The 25,200-nt window shown below is 40.8% G+C and overlaps 1 protein-coding gene across 1 annotated transcript; it reads left to right on the top strand.

The window, feature by feature from the left end:
* Positions 1-1,927: 1,927 nt before the first annotated feature.
* Positions 1,928-5,324, top strand: lrrc3 (leucine rich repeat containing 3). Its single transcript, XM_087178495.1, has one exon. The coding sequence runs from the start codon at positions 2,268-2,270 to the stop codon at positions 3,066-3,068; it is 801 nt and encodes a 266-aa protein (XP_087034621.1). The 5' UTR covers positions 1,928-2,267; the 3' UTR covers positions 3,069-5,324.
* The last annotated feature ends 19,876 nt before the right edge of the window (positions 5,325-25,200 follow it).

The raw sequence follows: 25,200 nt of genomic DNA, 5'->3' as shown, positions 1-25,200 counted from the left end.
GGCGGGGGAGCTGGAGGACGAGAAGAGCTGCCAACAGAGCAGCAGTCCAATCCAAGCGCAGCCGGGACTCCTTCTGGCGCCATGCGCGCGCGGTTCGGAGAAGGGGGGGCGCGTGACGATACGGACGGATGCGGCTCCTCGAGCTCCTGGCTGGGAACACCACCACCTCAACATTATCATCCTCAACAAGTGAGACCGGCGTGTTGTGTTTCTTAAGCAAACATAAACACAGCCACGTCTGGAGATATGAACCATTTCACCTGGAGATTCATTGACTTAGGAACTTTACCGTCCGACTATTTAACCTTTAACCGAAATGTGGACGTGTGGAAGAAGCTGTTCTTCTCAGAAAATGTTCATTTTGTAGTTGTTTTTATAAAAAGGCTGCTTCTTTCAACGGCGATACACATGTGAAAACTACAGCTGTATTATCGACCATATCTCAGCTTTTTGGTAGCTGAGGCTGGGTGGAAAAAAAAAAAAAACTGCTGTTAATTCATATGAAGATAAAACTCTTTCCCGGTAAGTACCTTTACAAATATTATACTTGTTAATTAAGTTACTAACCTATATGTATTTGTAATGATTTAACCACACAGTGCTAAAATAATTAAAACCAGCTCTATTACAAAACGCTATGATACTGCTTATTCTGCACTTAAGCATCATTGGCCTTATTTAATTTAAATATTTGCCCAGGATCTTACAAGTATACACGATATTTTTATTATTAATGCTGTTCAAACGTTTACTTTCCTAAATTTTGTGTGAAGCTGAGATAAGCCTACCCTCAGCTTTTAAAGTTAAATGTTATATTTTCTTGCAAAACTGATGAAAACATCTGCAAATTGGTCATTTAAGAGCCAATTTGATATCTAATTTAATTTAAAAGATTAAGCTACTACATAAAAGACAGCTGAGGCAAGCTTCAGTACAATATGAACCTAATATAGACAATTTAACTTAATGATGTAGTCGTGTCATGACATCACTGCAGGGTGTTTAGGGTGTGAGTGTGGGTGTAGGTGCCACATCTTGTCCACACCTCCTGCTGAGCTAAGACTGACCAGAACGTGAGGGGCTTATTTAAGACTCCTGCATATGTGTACCTGTGTGTGTGTGAGAAAGAGAGAGAGAGAGAAAAAAGTGTGTGTGTGTGTGTGTGTGTGTGTGTGTGTGTGTCTGTGTGTGTGTGGCCTTGAGCTATGAAGCCCTTGCCAAAGACAAAGGGGGGAAAAGAGACAAGAAAACTGAGAAAAAGACACTGACTCCATGGGGCGGATGACCGCGAGCACAGCTGGGGTTCATTGTGTGATCATCATCTAAGCCCACCAGAGGGTGCGCAGTAGTAGCGCGATGATCCTCCTGCAGGACAGAGAGTAATTTTAGAGCCCACAGCTGTTATTGTCATGTGCCTATGAATGAGAGGCAAAAGTCCTTGAAATGAGGAGAAAAGAAAACCTTGACTTGGAGATGAGCTATTTTTACTTTATTTTTTGTGGGGCTATGAAATAATGTAATTAATATTGATATGCACCACAATGCCCTTAACATCAGATAATAATTTCATGTAATGTTTATTATAGACAAACATTAGCTTTTCCAAATTGAATGAGAACATGCCCATAAGTGTGTTTATGAGATTTGCTAAAGTGAAATGGATTTTTCTCAATAGGTCTAATCACATTATACATTTTCTAAGCATTATGGGGAAATTATGTCATTCAGCCTACTCAGCTCATTTTGGAAACTGTGCAAGACGACTTATTTTACCAAGTGTCACTGTACGGTTGAGTTTCCTTCCTCACATATACATTGCCATCAACTACTGCCATCTGTTGCTGTCTCACTGCATTTAAGAACTAACTAATTTGTTTGAATAACACTGCTTTCTTTGATTCTTTCAGTGCCCAATGTAACATATCGATTCCCTTGTCACTCGGCCCGCTCCAGGCTCTCTGAAGCTTTCAACGACTTCACAATAAACCTGAGATTACTGCTCCCTGCTGTAACTGGAATATGCTCAGTGAGCAGCTCAATATTTGGATGAGCTCTTTTGAAATCTTCTTCTAAAGATTATATGCAATTCTATCAAATCAATTCTGAAGGATTATCTCATGATAAACCCATGTGTTTGTGTGAATAATCTGATAATTCTGGCATTTTGAGAGCTAATGACACTGCGGTTATCACCATTTAATGCCACGAAAGAGGTGAAACTATGATCACTCTTGCCTGACAGGACTTGTTGGAGGTTACTGCTGAATATGCAGGATTTAGCAGGGCATGATATGCCCAAGAAATCCCCAATCTTTGACGGCTTTGCCTTCTTATGGGGCTTGCTCTTTGGATTATGCATTGCAAGTACACCAGTGATGGCTTGTCCCGCAAGTTGTCACTGTATAGAGAAGAGTGGCATGACGGTGGTGCAGTGTATGTCTCGCAACTTGGAGAAGATCCCGTCAGATCTTCCAAGAGATACTGTTGTCCTACTCCTGGCATCCAACCACATCACGCACATCCCCAACCACGCCTTCAAAGAACTGCACTACCTTCAGGAGGTGGACCTGTCTAACAATGAAATTGAGACTATGGACGTTGGGGCATTTCAAGGTGTTTCTGACAGTCTTCTCGTGCTGGATCTATCAAACAATCGTATCCAAAGTGTCCCCAAAGAGGCTTTCGCCCGCCTTCGGGCAAAGATCAGCCTTTCAAACAACCCATGGCACTGTGAGTGTACGCTGCAGGAGGTCCTGAGGGAGCTGCGACTGGACCCCGAGACGGTGAACGAGGTGATCTGCCACACAGCCGTGAAGGAGGAATACGCAGGCAAGCCCGTAATCCAGGTGCTGGACTCAGGGATCAACTTCTGCAACTTTCACCACAAGACCACGGATGTAGCCATGTTTGTCACCATGTTCGGGTGGTTCACCATGGTGATCGCGTACGTCATCTACTACGTGAGACACAATCAAGAGGATGCTAGAAGGCACCTGGAGTACCTCAAGTCGCTGCCCAGCAGCTCTCAGATCAGCAAGGACTTTGACACTATAAGCACTGTTCTCTAGCAGGAGGTGTGGTGGTGCGTGTGTGTGTGTGTGTGTGTGTGTGTGTGTGTGTCCCTGTAAATATGTGAGTAAATGTGTGGTTAAGTACACATGACTAAAAAGCTGTTGCAACAATAATCACAGATGTTTTTCAGAACATAATTTGAGGTCTTTCAGTGACTCAAATGGGTCATTTTGATTTTTTAAAACCCTGGCCTCATAAATGATATATTTTGTATTATTTCAAAGCATTTATTTTGATTTGATTAAATATGAGAAAATCTGGTGGTACAACCAGAAAACGCAGCAGTGTCAACGGTGATAGCACAAAATGAACAAACTACTCATAAAACCCACACTCCATGAGGGATGACAGATCTAGAGTGGAGAGATAAATATCCCACTCTGATGTCGATCCACGGTGTGATTGAATTTGGACTGAGATGAATGAGGAAGACGCCTGTGTCTTCCAGTTACTTTATATTGATTGATTTATGTTCTTAATGTCACTCTGTCATGGTGAAGGCTATTTTACTACTTATGCTGATATCAAATAGGTCGAGGTGTTAACAGTCAGTTTGCATAAGAAACACATAAAAACCCAGCCGCCAATAAATCTTGCAAATAAAACTACTGGTCCAGGAAATAGGGTTACACTGCTGTTACTTCTTTTTACTGTGCAACCACTGCATTATGTCAAAGAAAAAATTTAGTCGGACAAGGAAAAGTTGCCATATACTTGCAGTTGTAATGTGTTTTTTTTGCACATCTAAAAATGAACATTTCAGCATCCCATGCCAAGCTTATGTAAGGAAAGAATTTCTCTTTTATTACCAGGCAATATCCCAGTATTCAAGACTCCGGGTGAAAAGTCTTTCACAGAGGGTGACAGACTGGGATCTAACCTCCGTAATATGTGTGATATGTAGTTTCAGCTTCAATTTGCAAGCTATGTGACAACTTGATAACGGTTCACTGGAAAAATTGTTTGGAATTCGCAAGTGCAGTCTCTGGTGAATTTCATGGTGATTTAAGCACTTCCTGTTTTTTGCACCAGTACACCGCAGAGAGACGTTCGGTTCAGCCTAATGTTTCAGCTCACTCAGATGAGCTGATTATTACACAGGTTAAAAAAAAAAGAAAAAAGAAAAAGCATATCATCTTTTGAGTTCAGCTCAGATGTGCTGTATGTATGAATGTATTTGTGTTGAATGTCAAACATTTCATCTTTTTTGATATTGGTGAACCACAGCAGCAAAATCACATATAGCATAATTAACACGCCATAGTCATTACTTCCATTGATTTTATTGTAGCATATAACACTGTTTGTTTCACGTTGGTTTGGACACAAATTCAGTATTTTTTTTTATTGCCTATGATTTACTTTGTTGGTCAGGAGGTAATTGTGTCCAAGTGCCTACTCTCTGGGACTCTCTCTACACCATAGCACTGTGCACTAAAGTTGGACAACTTGAGTGTCAAGTCCTCTCCCTGTCCACCCTCGCCGTTGCAGAACTCAGATTTATCTACAGCCTCTGCCCAGCCAGTCTCTGTGTAAAGCCCAGGGACCTGCGTCATAAAGGTGTTACAGCCCAATTATCCAGATGTGTGGATTTTTCCAAAACAAAGGACAAGAGCGTGTGCTAGAAGACAATGACAGAAAACTCTTTGACAGTTAACATTGTGTGCTTTTCTGTGATTGACAGCTGACTGTACCTGTCCTCACATGGTGACTCCAACTCATCTCGTAGATCCAGCAGGTTAAAATAAACACAAAAAAAATTATTTGCAACAAATACTTGACTCTAGGTAGAGACTTGTTTTTTTAATTTTGCATTTTTGTCTTGTCATCTGACAAAATGATCTTTTTTATACTACTGTAGGTTTCTTGGTTACAGAAGTGTCTGTCTGTGCGGTCTTGACCTGTCATATAACAATGTTTGTGCTGGCCAATGTGTACACAACTCTTATGTTGAAGGAATGCACATGCCGTCTGTGTTGTTATGTAAAATGTGTCTTTAGCTGAACCATCATCAAAGTGTTTGGATGTCTTGAGGAACTTGTAATTGGTTAATGTCTTTTCTTCATCTAAAGAAGAACAGATCTATGAGGTCGTTTTTTCTGGGATGGGAATGAAAGGGCTCCAATAATTTTGTGATAATAATGTGATAATCAATTTTCTATCTGTGTCAGCAGTTCCTGTGTTTGTTTTATTCTTTCGATTTCAATGGATACCTTACCAGCATTTGAAAATAAAAATTCTTTTCCAAGACAGTTCGGTCTCTTCATGTTTTTTTTTTTTTTTTTTGTCGGTATTTTAGCTCCACATACAATAAATGGAAGAATAAAGAATAAAAGAAATCCAGCTTTCATCATCACAACAGTGTATTAGTTAGAGCTCAGCCTTTCCTTCTCAGTTAATTATTTTACCCTCCATGGGTTCAATAAACAATTTAGCTTCAGAAACGGGAACATGTCTATGACATTTTTTGAAAGCAGCAATATTTTCACTTTCCGTTGATGTAAAATGTCATTGACCAGTTATTCCTCTCTGGACAAAGGAACAACATCGAGGGAAGATATAAGCACAAAACAAAAACTTGGAGTTTCATTTTTTGCAGTAATTTATCAGTAGTCAAGAATTTTTGGCTTATTTCTTTGTTGTGGGGCGGTTTCATGATGGAACAGACTCAGCTGGCGTTACCATGATGAATAATAGATTTTTAATCTTCCAAGCAACTGCACCTGCAGCGCAGGGTGTCCGGAGAAGACTGGTCACTGTGAGTGAGGCAGGTTTCTATCTTATCCAGATTGTCTCCTAAACCTACAGCACAGCACTCAACTTCTCTGCAAGCTATTCAGTTTCTGCTCATAATTCTAAGACGTCAAACCTACAAGCAGTGACTTAACAAAAGTGATAAATCCCTTTAGTCTTCTGTTGATCTCATCTGCAGGTCATCTTAAAGGGGTAGTTTGGGTTATTTGACGTGGGGCTGTGTGAGGTGGTCATGCATAGTCAGTGTGTTACCTGCAGAATATTCGTATCAGCGCGCTGCCAGTTAGCAGAGGCGGCCGGGGGCTCCGGCACAGAGGCAGAGCCATGTGTTGCTGGGCACGGGGCCAGCAGGAAAAAGGTGTTTTAGACAGTTTTAAAAGATGCCCACTGAAACGATACAATATCTGTTTAAATGTACATTTCATGAAGAATATTTTCAGCGCTTTATCCTCCCATTAAAACAAAGTGAAGTTTAGCTCTTTCTGATTCACTCAGCTGACCTGCGGCTGCGGAATAATACAGTGTGCTAAAGAATACGGTAGTTGCACCAAAGGAAAGTGCTGTCTTAACTGGAAGATAACTGAAAATATTTTAAATGAAGATGAACACACTGATTATGCAGCCTTGTCAAATAACCCAAACTATCCCTTTAATTTCAGTTGACCCAAAAATTCAATGTGGAAGTTTGACCATCCATCCATCATTTTATCCATCTCCCACCATGCATCAGGTTTCCATGCATCCACTGCACTCTTTGTTCTGATGTCAAATGGTCGCTCAACACCTGCAAATAAACAACTGGTTTAAGGAATGAGAGAAGCTACAAAAATTATAATACTTTTCATGAAATCAAACCCCATTTCTTATATTATTTATGGTCATGTTTTATTTGTGTGACCCCTGGCCTGAAGGAAGCATAGGTCTCAGAGATCCCCCAAGCTGCCCAGCGATCCTGAGCCTCAGCTGCCCGGCCCCATGATCAACGCCCAGCAAGGCTCCATCCGGACCCTGAGTTTTGGGGTCCCAGCTGACTTCCTATTGGTTCCTGCGTTGGGACTCTCAGCCGACGTCCTCTCTGTTCCTGAGTCAGCCGTCGGAACCTGAGGTCTCCTGATCCACCTGATCCAGCCTACAGACCTCCTTCCCCGCAATGCTGGACTTCTTCCATTTTTATTTAGACATCTGGAATCCATCCTTTGAGGGGGCGTACTGTCACAGTCTGCTTCCCACTTCCCCTCAGCCCCTGTCTCCAGCCCCCGCTCACTTCTCCCTCGCTATGTTTTCTCCTTCATCTCCCCAGATCTGACACCATCTGTCCCTGGACCTTTTTCCTGTCTACCGTTCCACGTCTCACCTGTTCCGTATTTGCATGCACCTAAGATTTCCTCCCCACTCACACACCTGATCCCAGTTCCCCTCATCACATAAGCTTTCATTTAAACCTGTTTTTTCCCCTTCTCCTTATGGGTCCATCTGTTTATGTACCCTTTCTTTTTTCCTTTGTACCTATTACCTGCATTTTGTACCTGTTCCTACCTGCCTGTGTTTGGGTCCTTCCCACCTGGGCTGACCCCTCATCCCAAACCACCCAGTGCAGGGAATAGAAACATATGATGCTTGGCCAGCTGTTATAAGTGACATTCAGCTTTCACTATATTGTCCATGGTCGGTCTGGGATTATTTTCCTGGCATCAACCTTTTGATACTGACTCGAAGGAGAGTGTAATTGTTATCTTCTGATGATTAACATGTAGAATGAGGCACTTGGCTGAAATGTGACCCATTTGATCGGCTTCCTGCGTTTGTTCACCCTGTCTGCTTGCCCTTTACACCATCTGTTCATTGAAATATCATTAACATTTTAATTATAGAGCCTGACATTTCTTCTGAGTTAGAGAAGAGGAACCAGTTGTCATTCCTCCTTGTTTGGAAGCCCTTGAGCTTAGCTGCCAAAACATCCAGCACCATTACATGACACAGTATGGCACAGCTCCATTGTTATCATACAAGACTTCTTTTCTGAAAGAAAGAAAGAAAGAAAGAAAGAAAGAAAGAAAGAAAGAAAGAAAGAAAGAAAGAAAGAAATTAAAAGTAGTTCCTACACACCTCAATGACCCACTTGCTCTGCAGCAACTCGGATCAGAAATTCATTTGTATTTGTATTTTTAGTGGAAATCCCTGAGTTTCGAAAAGTTACCAAATTATGTCAGGTTGGATTTTAGGGAGATGCAAATAAATTGATGGAAAAAGACATCAGGAATCTTTCCATTTGATGCAATGGGGAAGCCATAAAAAACAGATGGTTAGGTGTCAACATTGCACTTAATCATATAGATTATATTTCACACAGTGATACAGCAGTATATCTAAGAAGATGCTCTGCTGTTAAACTTCTCTTCTACTGTGAGCACAATAAACAAACCTGTTCTTTGATTCTTTGATAAAGACCCCCCCCCCCCTATCTTTCTCAAGGTGAGCATTGGTAATAAAATCATTTGAACTTAGTGTTCAGTCAACATTGCTTCAATATTATGAAACTCAGTGTAAGTTCAATCAGGAAGTCTCTTCATTTATTCTCAATTCTCTGTCTCTCTTTATCTCCCTGCTTCTTCTGATCAGCTATAATATATCATTTTCAGTAAACCTGTTGACAACCTTTAAATCTGTACTCCGCTCCTCTGCTGGGAGCTGTCATTTCAGTGCATATTGCTGCGACCCTCTTCCACCCCATTCACCTCCAGTCTTCATATCCAGTAGCAGGTTGAGCTCATCACAGTCCAGTCCACATCACATCCTGATATCCGGCACTCCCTTCTTCCAACCCCCCCCCCCATCGCCAACACCAGTGTCCAGACAGTGGGGGGGTTTCCGTATCTTCGCACATCCTCACCCTCATCCATCATGATGGGGATTAATCAACAAAGCCTCACATCCCTCACTTTTCTTCTCTTGTTTGTGCACATAGCAATAAAACATTTATTCGTTCACTCAGAATGAAGTCTCTAATGATTCTGATTGAAATGCCATTGGCATAACCACCACCAAGTCTTTGAGGTTGTAATCTGACATGGGTCATAGTCTGTACCACGTCTGCTGTGAACATCAAATTTTTCTCTAGGCTCTCAACACAGCCTCCCGTTATTGATTTTTGATCACCTTCTGTCAGCTTTACCTCAAATCTAGCACCTGGATTCTTGTGTTTCATCTTCTAAATGCTCTTTCAGTTTTCTGTCCAGACACAAATTAAAGTCTGGCGAAATCACTGAGAGCAGTTTTTTGTTATTGTCTTTCTCTTTTTAATAGCACAGAAATGAAAAAAAAAGAAAATCAAGATAATAAAAAATGTCAGCAATTACACGTTTCACTAAACATCTTCTAGGAGTAAATAGCATTTATTACAAGCCAGAATTTTAGTGGGTACAATTTGTGTAAAATATGACAAGATGTCTAAAATGTGTTTTGTAAGAAACATTTTTTAGTCTTATGTTGTTTTGAACATTGAGATACTTCTCTGCTGACATTTTTGATCAGGAAATGTACCAGGAACCACACTGGCCATGATGAATGAAAACCTTAATAAGATATCCATGTGCAAGACACTGAAAGGACAATCAACATGATAGAATTAAGATTGATAACCCCACTCTACAACAACCATAAAAATACAATTTGCAATAAAGACCTGAAAAGGCAGTTTCAGCTTTACAAGGTGTTCATGCTGTAAAAACAAAATTGACTAGTTAAATGGATTCATGTTTGAAATCAGTTCATATTTTGAAGGGAACACTATGAAGACACTGCTTTTCACACTTAAACTTCATTATTTGTGTGTCTGTTTTAAGCAACTAAAACTTTATCAATCTTTCTTCCTGCTGTGCCTGAAAACAAGGTTAAAGGAACTATTTGTAAGTTTTGCTATTGCTACATAGTGTTAGCATTAACAGCTGCTTATTTACCAGTCCGGAAGAAACGTTGTGAGTTCAGCATCAAACTTCACTCCTTTACTTGCCAAGAGCAACGCCAATGTTAACTCTTGTCTCAATCACATCTTTTCTTCTACTGAATTTAGCATGTTAGAACCTCTGATCTGTTCTAAAGACGTAGTGCTGCTCAGAGGACGTATTATAACCTCTTGTCTTGTAAATGCATCAATGGCCGAAGCTCTTGTCAAGCAACAATCACCACCACTGGCTCTATGGCAAGAAACCACGTTTGGCGGCAGAGAAAACGTACACAAAGCCCCTGTAGCAGAAAACCAAAACATTGAGCTGAAAGGCACTAAAATGCTTCATAGACTTGAACAGCAGAGTTGTGTGATAATTCTCTGTGGCTTTCTCATTACAAGTGATCCCCTTGATACAGACATACAGTAATTTGATCCATTGTTATTACAAAACTATAGATTAGTTCAGCTTTAACTGAAGGACATAAGCAGTTTTAATAGTGATCCAAGACTAATTAACCAGTGCTGGCTCTAAACTGCTGATCTGTGATCACCACTGGTCCCTTAAGGTTTGCACTTGATGAACAAACACTTTGTCTAACTTTATCCACAATGACAATCTTTGCCGTCTGTGGGACAAAACGTTACAGTAGCCTTAAATGCCAACACTATTTATAATGTATGACAGTTTCGGTCATCCTGGATCATTCCTTGCTGTAACCACATCTGAAGTTCACCATCCAAAAACTCTCAAGTCTCATCGAGCTGGACAGTTTGGGCTGTTTGGAGGGCATGGGTAGCAGGTGGCAGAGAGACTGCCAAAGGTCACAGTTTGAGTCCCTGAAATGGTGAATGTGTCTGGTTGTATCAAAATGTCCTTGGGCAAGGCGATAAGCGGCCTCATGCCAAAAACTCTCAAACTTTAGGGATATTGATGTGCCGACTCATTTCAGACATCTTCATTACTAACGTATTAGTGACGGACATTCAAAATATGAATTTTGCTAGCTTGCAATTTCAAAAAGGATCTAGTGTATCTTGAAAAACCAAGTGAAACATGGTATTTTAGATTCTTTTCATACGTCAGATGGGGAAAATTTCGTCTAGGCCAACGTTGGTTCATGCTTCTTATCTCATATTACAGTAACAAGCATCACCTGTGTGGCCCCTGTATTCCTTGAGAATATAGTTTATTTCTGTAATTGGATACTCAAGCCACATATTGCCACATTTAGTCAAATAATGCATCATATCGAGAGATATGTCCATGAAGTATCGTATCCACAGTCTTTCCTAGGTTATAGTAAATTCTTTTCCAAAAATGACGCACTGGAGAGTTCAGTCATCCTCTCTTTTAAAAAGATCTTTATGACACCACACCTATCAGCAGGTTACTTTCTGCATTGTCTTTCATTAATCTCATTTAGATGAGAAAGCGCTCTGCTTTCCCCCAGGATCGGGAACAGTTATTCATTAAGCTGCCTCAGACAACTCCACAAGTGTTAGAAAATGTTCATTTGACCCTCTCTCTGCTGTCACAGTAGCCGCCGCTGCTTTGGTTCCAGCTCAGGCTAAGACAGTCATCCTCACTCATCATCAGTTCCACCTCTGTGCATGGTTGTTTAGGAGTAAGAGGCTGCCTTAATTCCATTTTTTCTGATTCGATTATGTCTGACTTTATGAGAAGTGATAGGAGTCAGTTTTGAGTAGTGTATATGTGTTTCCAGCTGCATGAAGGGCGCGTCTGACAATCTAAACCTCTCCAAAAAAGAAAAAGAAAACAAACTACATGTTAACAAAAATAATTTTCCTTTGCAGTCTCAAAGGGTCGAAAACGGCTCCAAACAGTCACTTTCTCCCTACAGAGATTAATGGCAGGCTATTAAGTGTGTGTAAATGTTATCCATACATGGCACCGGATTTTGGAGGGCACTGGACTTAAATCAATACCTGAGTTTCAATAACATGATGTCAGAAGCTGACAAGCAGTGCAGCGTAGTAAATCAGATTTTCAGTGTAGCCAATAAAGGAGGTGACCTGCTTCAGAGCAATGCTTAGTTAATGGATTTTTAAAATGGGGACATCCAGAGCTGCGGTGGATGCCAGACCAGGAGACGTGTAGTGTGATCAAAGTACAGGGCGCAGTGACTGAAGGAGCATCAATCACTGCACCACAGCAACCCTTTCAACAACAAAGTATGTTTGTACAAATGTAATTTACATCAGCAAGTACATAACAGATGAAAAAACGTGCCTGTTATATTCCCTGGCAACATTTTGTTCCAGTGCATGAAGTGTGATATTCATATTCACCAGAGTCGCTGTAGAGAAGAGAAGAGGCTGGGGTACATGTTGGGTGTATTAAGCACATCAGTCTGTGCCATGTGTTTCAGGTGTTAAGGACACACTGCTGAAACACATAGACATTTAATGAAATGTGCTCATTCACTTTCTTGCAGAGAATGAAATGCGATTCACTCTCATGAGCACAACAATGGCAGAGCCCACCACTAACAGTGAAGAATACTGTACAGAGAGATCATCGCGGTGGCTCTGAGTGCTCCACGCACCGCAACTTATGAAATCATCTTCATCAATTTGACGACACATGAACTGCAAACACTCACAACACAAGCAAACACAGAGACACACTGCAAGTAGCACATACAACAACGTCTTCTTTTAACAAAGCATTGAACAACAAGTGCAACCCACCCGGCCTCAACACTTTTTTGTGTCCCCTGGAAACACTTCCATTGTCGTGCTTGAATTTGCTTGTATTGTGTCGTCAGGACCACCGTAGGATCATTACTGAATGTAAATACATCGAATGGCTATTGCACAAAAAATTATTATCATAAATCGTATGATCATGACTTTGAAGCCCATGAAGGCTTAGTCTCAGTTCTTAAATATTTCCTTATAACATCAGTGTGGTTTGATCACAGTGGGGCTGACATGAGCAAACAACCGCACGACTTTTGCCACGACACATTTTGCGTCGTGAGATTCGCTTCCTAACTGAGTGAGAAGAGCACAGCCAAATCACAAACAGACATGTCTAATGCAAAACAACCAGCACTGCACTCATTGGAGATAATGTATTCATTTGGCTAAAGCCTTAACTAGAGAGCAAAGAGGATTAAGAAAGCTAACTAAGTAACAAATTCTTAATTTGTAGCTAAGTGTTCAGTATTCAATATTTTATTGCATCAATTTATCAGTGATTATATGTTTTTGGCACATTTTATGTGTTTTTATTTGTTAAAAATATTTGTCTTGAGGCGTATAAAAATAATAGTTTGGCAGACAAGATTTGGGCTGACAGATAAGATTGCACCATACCCAGATTCTGGGTTGCTCAAGGCACACTCTTATTATTCTTGGGATGACATTGCACCATCTCATCCATGACACAAGAATGTATCTTTCTCCTCAATTATGTATTTCTGTCCGGCCCAAGGCTGTTTGTGGATAGCTTTGGCTAGGACTGGCTGTATGTCTCAGACATGCATCCCTGTCGCAAGAGCTCAGGATATTAACTTTATAAATATGGCCTTCATTGTGGTAGGAAACACCTTTACTGTGGCAGTAAAACACTATTGCAATAAGACACAAACACGGATGATACATTTAGGAGTTGCATTCGTGACCTGTTCCCTTTCACTTTAGTCTGAATGATACCTTCCATAATGAGGGATAAATTGTGTTGTACTGTTTTTGTATGTATTACCGGGACCTGGCAACAACTTTGGAATGAGTTTCCTGAGGATATGTGCTTATGAAGCTTTTAACTGACACCGCATTTCCATTTGTTACTTTTATTTGTTATTGCTTTCAAATTTTAAATTGTTTCCAGTTTTGTTGATTTGTCTATTGGAGGTATAAATGTGGTGTACCTCCTGAATTTTGCAGCTGGCATGGGCCCTCTGAGTGCACTTCAATTCTGATAGATCTGAAGTTGTTAGAAGGAAAAATAGAGGAAATAGAATGAAGATTATTGTTATGATAATATTACTTCCTAATATTATTGCTGTCTTGTGCCATTTCTGCCTGTGAATCAACTGAAAATTATGATGCTGCCCACATAGTGACCATGTAGCCAATGCTTTTCAAATGGTCATTTTAGCTCCATGGCAACATGTTGCACACATTTATACATTCATAATTCCTGTTCCCATGCCGTATGTTTCAAGTGGAAGATGGTAAAGGATGTATGGATCACTAAGCTCTCTAGTCTCAGGTGTCATAGGTCCCCATCAGGACCTACCTTTTGTATACAGGACAGAAAATGTGGCCACTAATAGGCCTGCAGTTTATCATACATACTTGCTGTTCTCCTATAATGATACAGACTGAGGAGGCAGCTGATTTCAGTGTATAAAAAAAAGGTTTCCAGACCTATTGTCTATCTCTACGGGAGTGTCCTTGTGTATCTGCAATGACCAGCTGAGGAGCCATTTGACTAAATCAAAGCAAAGCAGTGTGGAGCAAAGCACAGGGAAACATTGTGTTCCTTAGAAATCTGTAGTGTGGTCTAAACAGTGTCGACTTGGTGAGCACACTGTGTTAACACTTGCTGTGTCTTTGTCGTCTTTTTCTATTTGGTGATTTTGTGATCTGGGTTTAACTTATTAAAGGGAAGGGATGGGGAATAGAATACTTAGTATGTTTGTATGTTCACCCATTGGTGTTTGCTAATTATTGTGAAGTAAAAAATATGGAAAAAAAGAGAAATCAGATACTCAGGATGACAATAATCAGATGCAGATATCAGTTGAAGTGTGGCTTTGAGGAAAAGTAACATTAACACTTAAATCCAAAGCTTTTATCCTCTGTATGGTCACTTGAAGAAATCTCAAAGTCCTTTATAGCCTTTAGCTGTGTCCACCTGCTGCAGCTGTACTTATGCTGCCATACGACGTATACAGAGATGGACTTAGCCTCCGTGACATCACCCATAGGTATCTTAAGAGTAGTTTTGAAGCTCAGAGTGGCCTGCACCGCCATCGCCATCTTGGCAGTGCCTGAATGCTGAACTCCCAGCTACTACAAAAATGGGCAAAGAGGAGGGGGCATACTTCCTTACTCACACCTGATATTTTGAGCGCCCAAGTGCATTCATATTGAAAAGTCCAGCAACCTGCAGTGAACTACAAGTCCTGGGATGGTGCGCTCAAAACGATCAAAAGTTGAGTGTAAAACAATTTACACTGCTCACCCTCAACGGTAAACTGTAATTAAAGCTGGAAGTAGCCTCTGAATTTTTCTGAATTATATTTGGGTCAATAAGATTCAATTTAACAGTATTTACTTTGCCTAATGATTTCATTGTTTTCCCTGCAAATACCGTCTTTTGAATGTCTTTTGTTGAATTTCAAACAAAATTTCAGACAAAGTTTACAGACAGACAAACAGACATGCCGACACACAGATGGATCATCACTATTCTTAAAGCCAAGCTGCTAATATAGCTAGTATAGTAGTAAGTAGTCACACTTAATGGAGTTAGAATAAATTAATAAACCTTGCTTAGAAATTATGTTCTATAAAACTAACCTGCAACAGCAAGTGCTATTTATAATGGTTTCATGGTAATGTTTAGGCACTCCTAACACTTGGTTAAAGTTAGAGGAAGTTTGTGGTCTGGTTTAATACAGAAAAAGTTCACAGTGACTTCAGACACAATGTGTTTATTTACAATTAACCAAAACCATGATATTTCCCTAATCCTAGCCAGAGTGCTTTTGTTGCCTGGGCCTGGATGCCAACCCTCGATCTGTGGTGTAACAGTCATGCACTGTACGCTTGATATCCACCACAACCAGCTCCTGGCCCTCTGCTGCTGTTAATAGATGTAGCATTTTATTCATTTAAAAAAAAAGAGAAAAAGTTCCCTCTGCTGTAATTCTGCTGTTCCAGTTTTAGTTTTAATTTCAAGGAGGAGGGAGGGTGGAAATAAAATATGTATGATTTGCAATACAACAGTAGCTGTGGAGAGAGAGGGTCCATTCACCCAAATCAAACGATTATCAGGGTGGCAGCAGAAATCAGATCAGATATATCAGATATCTCACCAGACATATCTGTAACTATCTGCATGACTGGATACCACTGTTAGGTAAGTGAGAAAAATATGATGGGATTTTTTTTTCTTGTAATATCAGTGAATGGACCCTTTTAAACACACATACACACATTTCATGAATTAGTTCATTGACAGCACATATTGTGTGATCTGCACATGCAAACCTGAACCAGACAAAGTTCCATGCTATAATCAAATTTACATTAGATTGCAATCTATCCAAACAGCTGTTGGCCTCTTGGAGGTGGGCTTGATGATTCAAAGGCACCGTGCCTGGTTTGCATCACACCAGTGTTCATCAAATTAAGGCCATGGCAAAACTCACATCCCAACCTCCAGCACTGTGGACACACTCTGTTAGTAGCAGATCATAGTCAAAGCAGCGTCTGGAAATTATATTTGAGGGGGAGGCAGGTCATCTGCTGTCTGTGTCGTCCATTCTCAGCCAAGAATATTTTATCGCACTAAGACCAAGCACAGACGTTCTTTGTGAGGGCACATTGATTAGAGCGCTCGCTCCAATGCTCTTCAATACAGCATTTTAAAGATGTGATTGCAGCACTGAATTATCCTGTGTCTGTATGCAAAATGACAAATGGAAGACAGTTGCAGAAAATAGAATTAGGTGTGCTGAGGCTGCTCTGTTCATCAGAGCATGTTTCTTAAAGCAATAAATAAGATAATGTCCTCTTAACTGAAGCGTCTCCGGTGTTAATTACTTGAGAAAGAGTTCCATTTGAATCAGTTCAATTTGGATGCTCCAGCTTTCCAACAGTCATTTGTTTATTTTTAGCTGAGCTAGCATTGTGGTTGTTGGGATGGCAATGTGGGTCTGCCAGTCTACCACAAGTCAACGTTTTTGTGAAATATCTCCGCAGCTACTTGATGGTCCAGCAGTAGAAATTCATAGTTCCCAGAGGATGAATCTTAATGACTTCTGTAATCCCCTGACTGGACTGTACCAAGCGGCAACTTCGGAGGTGGTTTTTCGAATGGCCACTTGAGGCTGACTCCTGCCTCAACAGTCAATCCCCATAGACTACCATGTTAAAATGTCCAACTTTACATCAGGAATAAACATGTTTACAGCCTGGTACAAAAAATTGTTTTGGTCTCTTTAACAAATTTCTAAAGTTCTGCATAATCGCCGGTTTGAGTGACAGGTGGGTCAGTGTATGCTCGACACAATCCAGCATTCACCGAAGTCTTAGCTCGGGATGCGCCCCTCCTCTTTGCCCATTTTTGGATTAGTGGTGAGTTAGGTGGAGTCAGGTGCTGCCAAGATGGTGACAGTGTAGCAGCTCACTCTGAGCTTCAATACACTTACGTAGTACATAATGTACTTATGTAGTACTGTGCACACAGTGTACTCACTGGTGCAGTGTGTGAATTTCGACAGGGTAATGTTGTCCCAAATCAAACAGTGCCGTTATACTCTTATCGGAAATGATGATTGCAACATGTGACCGCAGTTTTCACCCACCTGCCGCTCGCTTGACATTTTACTTTCCTGTGTGTGCCCTCTGTATCATGCGACATAGAAATTAGGTCGCCAATTTTTACAACTTTGAAAATACGTTGGTGGTAGCTCCCCCTCTGCTACGTAGCCAAGATGGCGACTGTTGAGGTGAGAAGTGTCCATCACTTTACAGTCAACTTTTGACCGTTTTGAGTGCACCATGCCAGGACTTGTAGTGCACTGCAGGTTGCTGGATTTCTCAATGTGAATGCACTTAGGCACTCAAAATATCAGGTGTGAGTAAGGAAGTAAGCAAATTGAGACACAGCAAGAGATTACTCTCGCTTTTTAACAGCACGTTAACATTGTCGCTATGAACATGTTTGTATCATGTGATGTGGTTTAGCATGCTGATGCTGAGCCTCACAGACTGGCATTTCCTTTCAGATCGCTGATTGGTTTTGCAAATGATAATGAGAAATGAACTGCACTGTACTGTATCTCCAATGATAGAAAAAAGTAATAATAAGAATAATAATTGCATTGAAACACATCATGTACTGGCCTTCTGCCTTTTCTCTCCACACAATGTCCGTCCATTGTGATGCCGTTTTATTTGTTTTCTTATTATCAACTGAAAAAATCACAACCTGAGTGTGTCACGCATACCTTCACTTTATTGAACCGGCTAGTTGGAGAAGAGGACAACAATCCCCAGAGAAAAATGATAATGATTTGGTCTTCCTGCTTCTCAGTGACTGGTGATTATTCCTAAGTGTTGCTGTGACAGTGGTATTGATTTAGCCTGATATTCATCATCCAATCACCTCCGAGCTTCATGTGAGCCGGACCAGCTCAACTCCTTTAAGGACGTTAACAAAGCCGGGAGAGGAGCTATTTTTAGATGTCCTGCTTGCACAGCCAAAGGGCACCTAAAGGACATGCAGCAGAATTTTAAGATTTTTTTTGTGTCTCTGTTTTTTTTCTTTTGCGTCTTCATTCTTTATAACTCACTCTAGAGCTTTCAATCTCGAAATCAGTTCTTAAAAATTGACATATTTCAACATAATTCTTCTAATAGCCACTTTCCTGTGAAATATTTAGACAGCAAAGACAATGTTCAACAGAAAATGGAAAACAAAATGCAACGTTTTGTGATAACGTGTAATGACCTGTATTGACTACTTTCATGGCCATAGCTGGCAGGAAATTGAGAGCAGAATTTTATATTGCACATGGTGCAGCATAAGCTGCAAGGTGATTACACATGATGTTTGTCATATCATGTGCAGTGGCTGCACATGATATGACCATGACCATGGAGACAATAAGCCACAGCTTTGGTTGTGAAGCTTCGATACTACAAATGGACTCATCCCTGACTGGATTCTCAGCTCTGGAGGACATGATGCTCAACAGATGCTTGAAATCTCGTTGCCTGGAAGGAATGCTCTTGAAATACTGATTCAGTCTGAGAGGAGGCTCCTATCTATAATCTCTGTTTCGGCATCATGTCTAGTAGCAGCTCTTCAGCATGTATAGTATATGCTGAATACAAATGTGTGCAGCTGTTGCTGTAATCATGTACAGCGCAAAAGACATTAGAGCAGTGCTGTAGCTTGAAACAAGGCTCACTGGCTCTATTCCTTCCAAAAGAAATAAGAATAGTAAAATAACATTTTGGAAGTCACTTCTGTATCAAATATGACTGTTCAATATAGTAACGTTAGTTTAAAGGATTAGGCTGGTGATGAAATATACTTTTTCTTGTTGCAAACAAATCTCATGTAAATACCAAAACTATCAATGAATTGATTAAGAAGTACTGCCTATGCATTCCAAAGCCTGATACATTGTATTAATCTGTGTCACAGAGCTCCACTGCTGTTTACACATCAGTAAACCACACTGTTGCACTGCATGACATTGTAGTTTATGTGGACTCAGTCCAGCATTCACCATCTTGCTACCGTAAAAACTCGCAATGGACCTTTAAATAAGTATTAATCCGCAGCTGAAAATAGTTCCCTACAAATGCTTTATTTCGTCCTGTTTGAGTAAAGATTAACAAGGTCTTGGGGAAATACTGAGCCTTCTATTAAGAAAGACTCTTTGAAACATCTTCAGTGGAAAACACTGGGTGTGAAATGGATTTGCAGCCAGGCTATACAAAAACACACAAACGAAGATACACATGGCACAACAGTTATGGACATCAGCAGACAGTATGGCATGATGGCCAGAGTACGAGTTCATTCATCAAGGTCAAAGTCCAAAAAGTCAAGTCTGTGCAAATAAGTGATCTCCAGACAACAGTAAAACAATATCTGCCACTTAACAACTGAATGGCAGCGGGAACAAAGGAAAACTTGTATCTCTTGGTTCTCACATCGGGCATCCTGAACTGACGACCTGAAGGGTAACAGTTCAAGCTCTGTCCAAAGATGGGTAATCTTGGCTCTGCAGAAGGAAAGTAGCCATTTTAACCTCCTGCCTGTTATAAAGGTCTGTAAGATGGACTTGATTCCTCCCTGAAATCTTACTGACCACTTTAATGAGGCTACAAAGCCTGCTGTTGTTGGCTAGAGTCAGATTACCGCACCTAGCAACAATACAGAACATTCAAACTGATAAAAGTAAAATAAAATAAACCTTCTTCAGTCTCAGAGGAGACACTAAAGACTGTACTGTTAAAATATTGACAGTCGCTCGACAAATTCGCACAGAATTATCATTTTAGTGTAATAGTGTCTGTTGGTGAACTGCTTTGGTTTTACAACCTGCAACTAATGCTTTTATTCCTCTCAGCCGCTCCAATTAAACCTCTCAGCAGTCACAGCAGACAGCTGGTTTTAGCTCATAAACCCACTGTACACTATCTGCCCACCATCAAACAGCAGACAAAGTTAGCCACTCTTTGGTGGAAGCAAAAAGAGCTAAGAGGAGAGTGATGGACTTGATGAGATCACAACAAGGTTGCATGTTGGACAAGGTGTTTATAGCTGCCCTCATGCAATTGTGATCCCCCCCCACCCCCCCACCCCCCATGCAGACTATAGGTAGATGCTACAATCTACAGATGTTCCCTGAATGCTCACACGCAGGCAATAGGTAGATAGCATACAGCACACTGCAATTTCTGGGGCAGCAGCAGAGCACTGTGAAGAGTCTTTGAGGGAGGTTTAAGGGGGTATTATAACTGTCATTACAAAATGCCAATATCAGGGGCCATTGGGGGCCCCAAGCATTTACCCGGTTTGCTTCTCTTGAGGGTGCACCTCTGACCTTGAGTGGAAAACAGCTGACGCGTCTTTAACAGACAGACGGACAGAAAATCAGAGTTAGAGAAGTAGCTCTGCAGTCAGGTGTTGTGAGTGTGATGTGCGTCCCCTCTGCACTGAGAAACTGGAACAAATGGCTTTTTGATGATCTATTTGTGTACTCGTTGTAGTCGCCCGAGCTGTCAGCTGTCACATATTGATTTAACATGACCCCATGTTAGCCCCGACAGGCCCGAAAACACCTCCACTCATTTTGCAATCTAATTAAAGTGTGTGATGCGCGGTGAAGGGCTCGTCAGTTTGGAACAGTTCTATCCGGTGCAGCACCTGCAGCTGACCTGTTTCTCTGCTCCATTTGGCATGTCGCCCATCATTTCAAAACAGTGAAACCAGCAGGTTTGAGTCACAACAAAACTGACATGGTGTTTCCTGATAAACGGAAGATCAATCTTATAATATACGCAGGCGAATTCGTTGAGCCGGCCCCCTCGGCCATGAAATGATAAACAGAGACACGAGCACTTACCTGGTGCCAGCTTCTAACCAATAAAGAACTGAGGCAGGAAAGGAGGGGATATGTCTGCGCTGCCCTATTCCCTCTGGGGAGACGAGCAGCTTGCGATACCTGCATATGCTCGGCACTGGCCCCTGCTGTGTCTGTGGAGATTGTTTAGCAGTGAGTGGAATTAATCACCTACTGTATCTAATGTTGACACTATTTTGGGGCAGGAGAAGCAGAGAAGAAAAGAAACCCTGCAGTGAGTCATTTTCTTATTTTCACTGACTTTCTTATTGTTAGAAAAAAATTAAAATAAAGAGAGCACTGGGAACTTTCCAGCACGTTTCAATATCTTAATACATTTATATTACTGCCACGAGAAAGCATCTTTTCACTATCCAATTATAGAGAAAGAAAACAGAGCTTTTGGATTAGTGAGTGCTGTGCAATGCATGGACAAATAGACTATAAACACAGGTGACAAATCTCTTTCCAAATAAGGTGAACATATTACTGTAAATACTGTGAACTGTGGAAGCAATGTGACTCACAAAAAAAACCTGGGAAGCTTATTGTCCCTTTTGTATCTGCCCTGGAAAAAAATATACACAGACGCCTGTCCTGGTTACTGAATAGCGGAGTTGATGCTATAAACAGTCCAGTCTCTAAGTGGAATTATTTATAGTAGTGGTGCTGCCTCCATGGCTTCCAGTCTCTCTCTGTTATCTGATCAAACAAGCGACACAAAGGCAATGTTGTCACTTAATCAGATTCTATTAAGGTGCTGTCTTCTTACATCTTCTATTTAATTTGATACAACCCAAATTAAAAACTATGAAAAATGAAGAGGTCGCTCTTTTCCAATAGAGGTTTCATTCAGTATTGTAGAATGTTAATGTACCAGGATGACAGGCTTGGGAAAAGACAATAAAGCTGTGTTGATTGCCTTGACAACACTATACATCCTGCACAGTGCAAGGGCAGAAAGCATTGAGATGCTCATGCAGTGGAGTGAAAAGCAAGGTTGTGGAAGATGCAGCATCGGTAGGTGTTCGGTTTATTTTTCATCTCATCTCTCTGCGTTAACCTTTACTTCTTCAGGTTTTCTAACCTTGAGAGTACCTTAAAGGATACGTTTGGATGTCTTCAAGTCGGTCTTAATACAACTCTTAAATACACATGTGCACTTTCAGAGAGGTACCGGTTTTTGTAATCATTCTTTCACTCCATACTGGCCTTGAAGAGATCCCTTTGTTGTGCACCTCTGCTGTCAGAAAATCAAACATTCCTTGTTCTGTGCACTATGAAGCTTCAGCAGTGTGAGTTATCAAATTCAAGTGAGCAAAACATCCAAATCTCCCTCTCTAGTGTTTTTTTTTTTTTGTTAGTTTTTTTTTTTTTTTTTGCTGAGCCATGGCAGAAGGATCCTTCCTGATATTTGCATATACTGTAGGTTTGTTGCCGGGACCACAAATTGGCAATTAAACTACACACCCTGAAGCCTGATATTAGCTTCAGCTGAATTCGCAAATTCATTTTTGCAGGGAATGAGGACAGTGGATTTTGTCACCCATCTCTTACAGTTTAGTTACAGTATGAAGTAATCACTTTAAAGTTCCTCCTCTGGCTTTTTGAAACCCCTAAAACTCATCTCTGTTCCTCAAACTTACATATTTAGAAGTTTCTCCATGAAAAAAAAAATCCCTTTGTGGATTAAATGGCTTGGATGTAACTCTACACCTTTGCCTCATTCATATTTGATTTATGAATATGTAACTTAGCCCCACCTCTATCCCCACCCAGCCAGCAGCGACTCCTCTGCAGCTCCAACTCTGCTCATCATACATCATACCTCTGTAGGTTTCCTGCTTTGAAACTGACTCTGCAGACGAAAAAGTCGATGTATCAGAATGGTACTTTATTTTATGTATCGCTCTCTAAGACGTAATAGGTAGCATGACCTTACAGATTCATTACGTTATAAACCAGCTCATGATGTGTTGCTCATGTTAGATAAACCATGTAAACCAATAAATACCTATAATCAGCTACACCAGCTGCAATATGGAAATCCCAACCCCATGACAGGATTGGTTCCTTAGGTATGTGAAGTATAAAACCCTGGCTGTCTGAATACGTTCGTTTGAGACTGTCATTGGTTCGTTGCAGTTCCAAGCTGTAAATACTCAGCCATGGCACTGACTGCTTATTTCCCTCATGATATGCATGTATCATGCAAAAAACATGGTTTAATACCCGCAGCAGCCCGGGTATGAATCCGACCTGTGGCCCTATGCTGCATGTCATCCCCTCTCTCTCTCTCTCTCCCCCCAACTTTCCTGTCTCTCTTTCACTGTCACAAAAAAAAGGCAAAAAGCTCAAAATATGACTTAAAAGAAAAAGAGGGAATTAAAAGTGATCAATAAATCTCGATATCGAGTGATGATATTGTTATTGTGACAGCATTTTTGGCCGTATCGCCTGGCACTCGTTACGAGGCAGAGGAAAGTGAGGGAGAAAATAGCTTTTGTTATGAGTTGATATTTAGTATCATGGGAAAAAAATCCTGGAAACAGACACAGGATTGGTGTCCTTTTGTATCCTCGCAGAGGACAACTTCACTGACCCTGACCCTCGACTGTGCACAAGAACCATCATCTGACCTCCACCATCACCCTCCAATCCCTAAAGCAAAGTCAGTGTATATGAATGTACTTTGTATGAGATACCTCGTCTTGTCCCATACTCTGTCTGTCATGTGATGCAAGAAGAATTAAAAAAAAAGGCCAAATTGATATAATCTCAGCACATATCTTGGCCTGTCAGACATATCCAAGAAAGAACGCCACCTTCAACTAAACCTCTCGAACACTGAACTATCGGTTATCTCAGTTAATCACTCTCTCTATCATATTAATATCAAAATCACTTCTTCATCAGTTATGTCAACCAAGGTTGCAAGAACCTTGTGTCATGTTTGATGAACCAGCTCTCCTTCTCTGACCACGTTGCTTCCGTCTCACAGTTTTACCACTTTGCACTATACAGAATAAGAAAAATCAGGCCTTGCTCGAGTCAGTACATCACTCAGCTCTTGGTCCAGGCCATGGCTCTCTCTCACCTTGACTACTGCAGTGCCCTTCTGGTGGGCCTCCCTTCACGCACAGTGGAACCTTTTCAGATGGCCCAGAATGCAATAGCCTGACAAGAATACCCCCCCTTTTTTTTTTTTTCCCCAGATAGAGGCATGGACTAAGACTGAGGCTAATGTGTCATTATCCATCTAGTTTTGGGATGACAATGTGAAATAAACACTTTGCTTTGTATGACGTGAAATAATATGATATAATATGACAAAATAATTATGTTGACACTGTACAGCTCAGCTAGATCATCCAGAAACAAATTCTTCATGGTGCTGATCCTATCTGCAGGGATTCGTCCAGGATACGTGCTATTCTTAATACACTGGCAGGCAGATTCCTACTAATTACCAATGTAATAGGCAGTCACATACCTATTTTGCTTTTGCTGTGCTTTAATAATTTCCTTTATGGGTCCCATTAAACAAAGATTGTAACATAGACAAGAGTGCATTTGTATCATATGTAGGATCTAATGATTCTTCTGTTTGACAATGCAGGAAATTGCATAAATTCTGCTTCCGTATTTGTAGCAGGTTGTGTTTACAGCCTTGGCTCACAACTGGACACTGTTTCTGTTTCCCACACTGATGTTTTACTGAGTAAGCTAGGTCTTTCTCAGACACTAATGAGTCAATCAATCAAATTACCACTGAGGAGAATGGAGTGGAATGAGCATCATGCTGATGTTAAAGCTGTTGTAGCCTCAAGAATGCGAAATATGTCTCTTGGAAACATATAATTTTAGTAGCAGTAAAGAAAGGGATGAACAAGAAGAAGAGCAGCACCTACATAGGTGTGGGTAATGTGGACACGAACCACTGAATAACGTTCTGACAGTTACGGTGCAGCTTTATTGTGGATTATTGCAATATCACAGGGAAATCAATAGTCAATTGCCTGTAGAGAATGTCTGTTTTCATAACAGTCTTCTTCCAGCTTCCCTATCTGCCATGTTCTA

This window comes from Seriola lalandi, unplaced genomic scaffold, assembly GCF_002814215.2.
Source record: "Seriola lalandi dorsalis isolate HSWRI2012SDOR001 ecotype SW California unplaced genomic scaffold, Sedor1 jcf7180002054689, whole genome shotgun sequence".
Lineage (NCBI taxonomy): Eukaryota > Metazoa > Chordata > Actinopteri > Carangiformes > Carangidae > Seriola > Seriola lalandi.
This window is presented reverse-complemented; position numbering and strand designations above follow the sequence as displayed.

What these genes read in the sequence shown, in the direction of transcription:
- lrrc3 (XM_087178495.1), top strand. Translation starts at nt 2,268, where the DNA reads ATGCAGGATTTAGCAGGGCATGATATGCCCAAGAAATCCCCAATCTTT.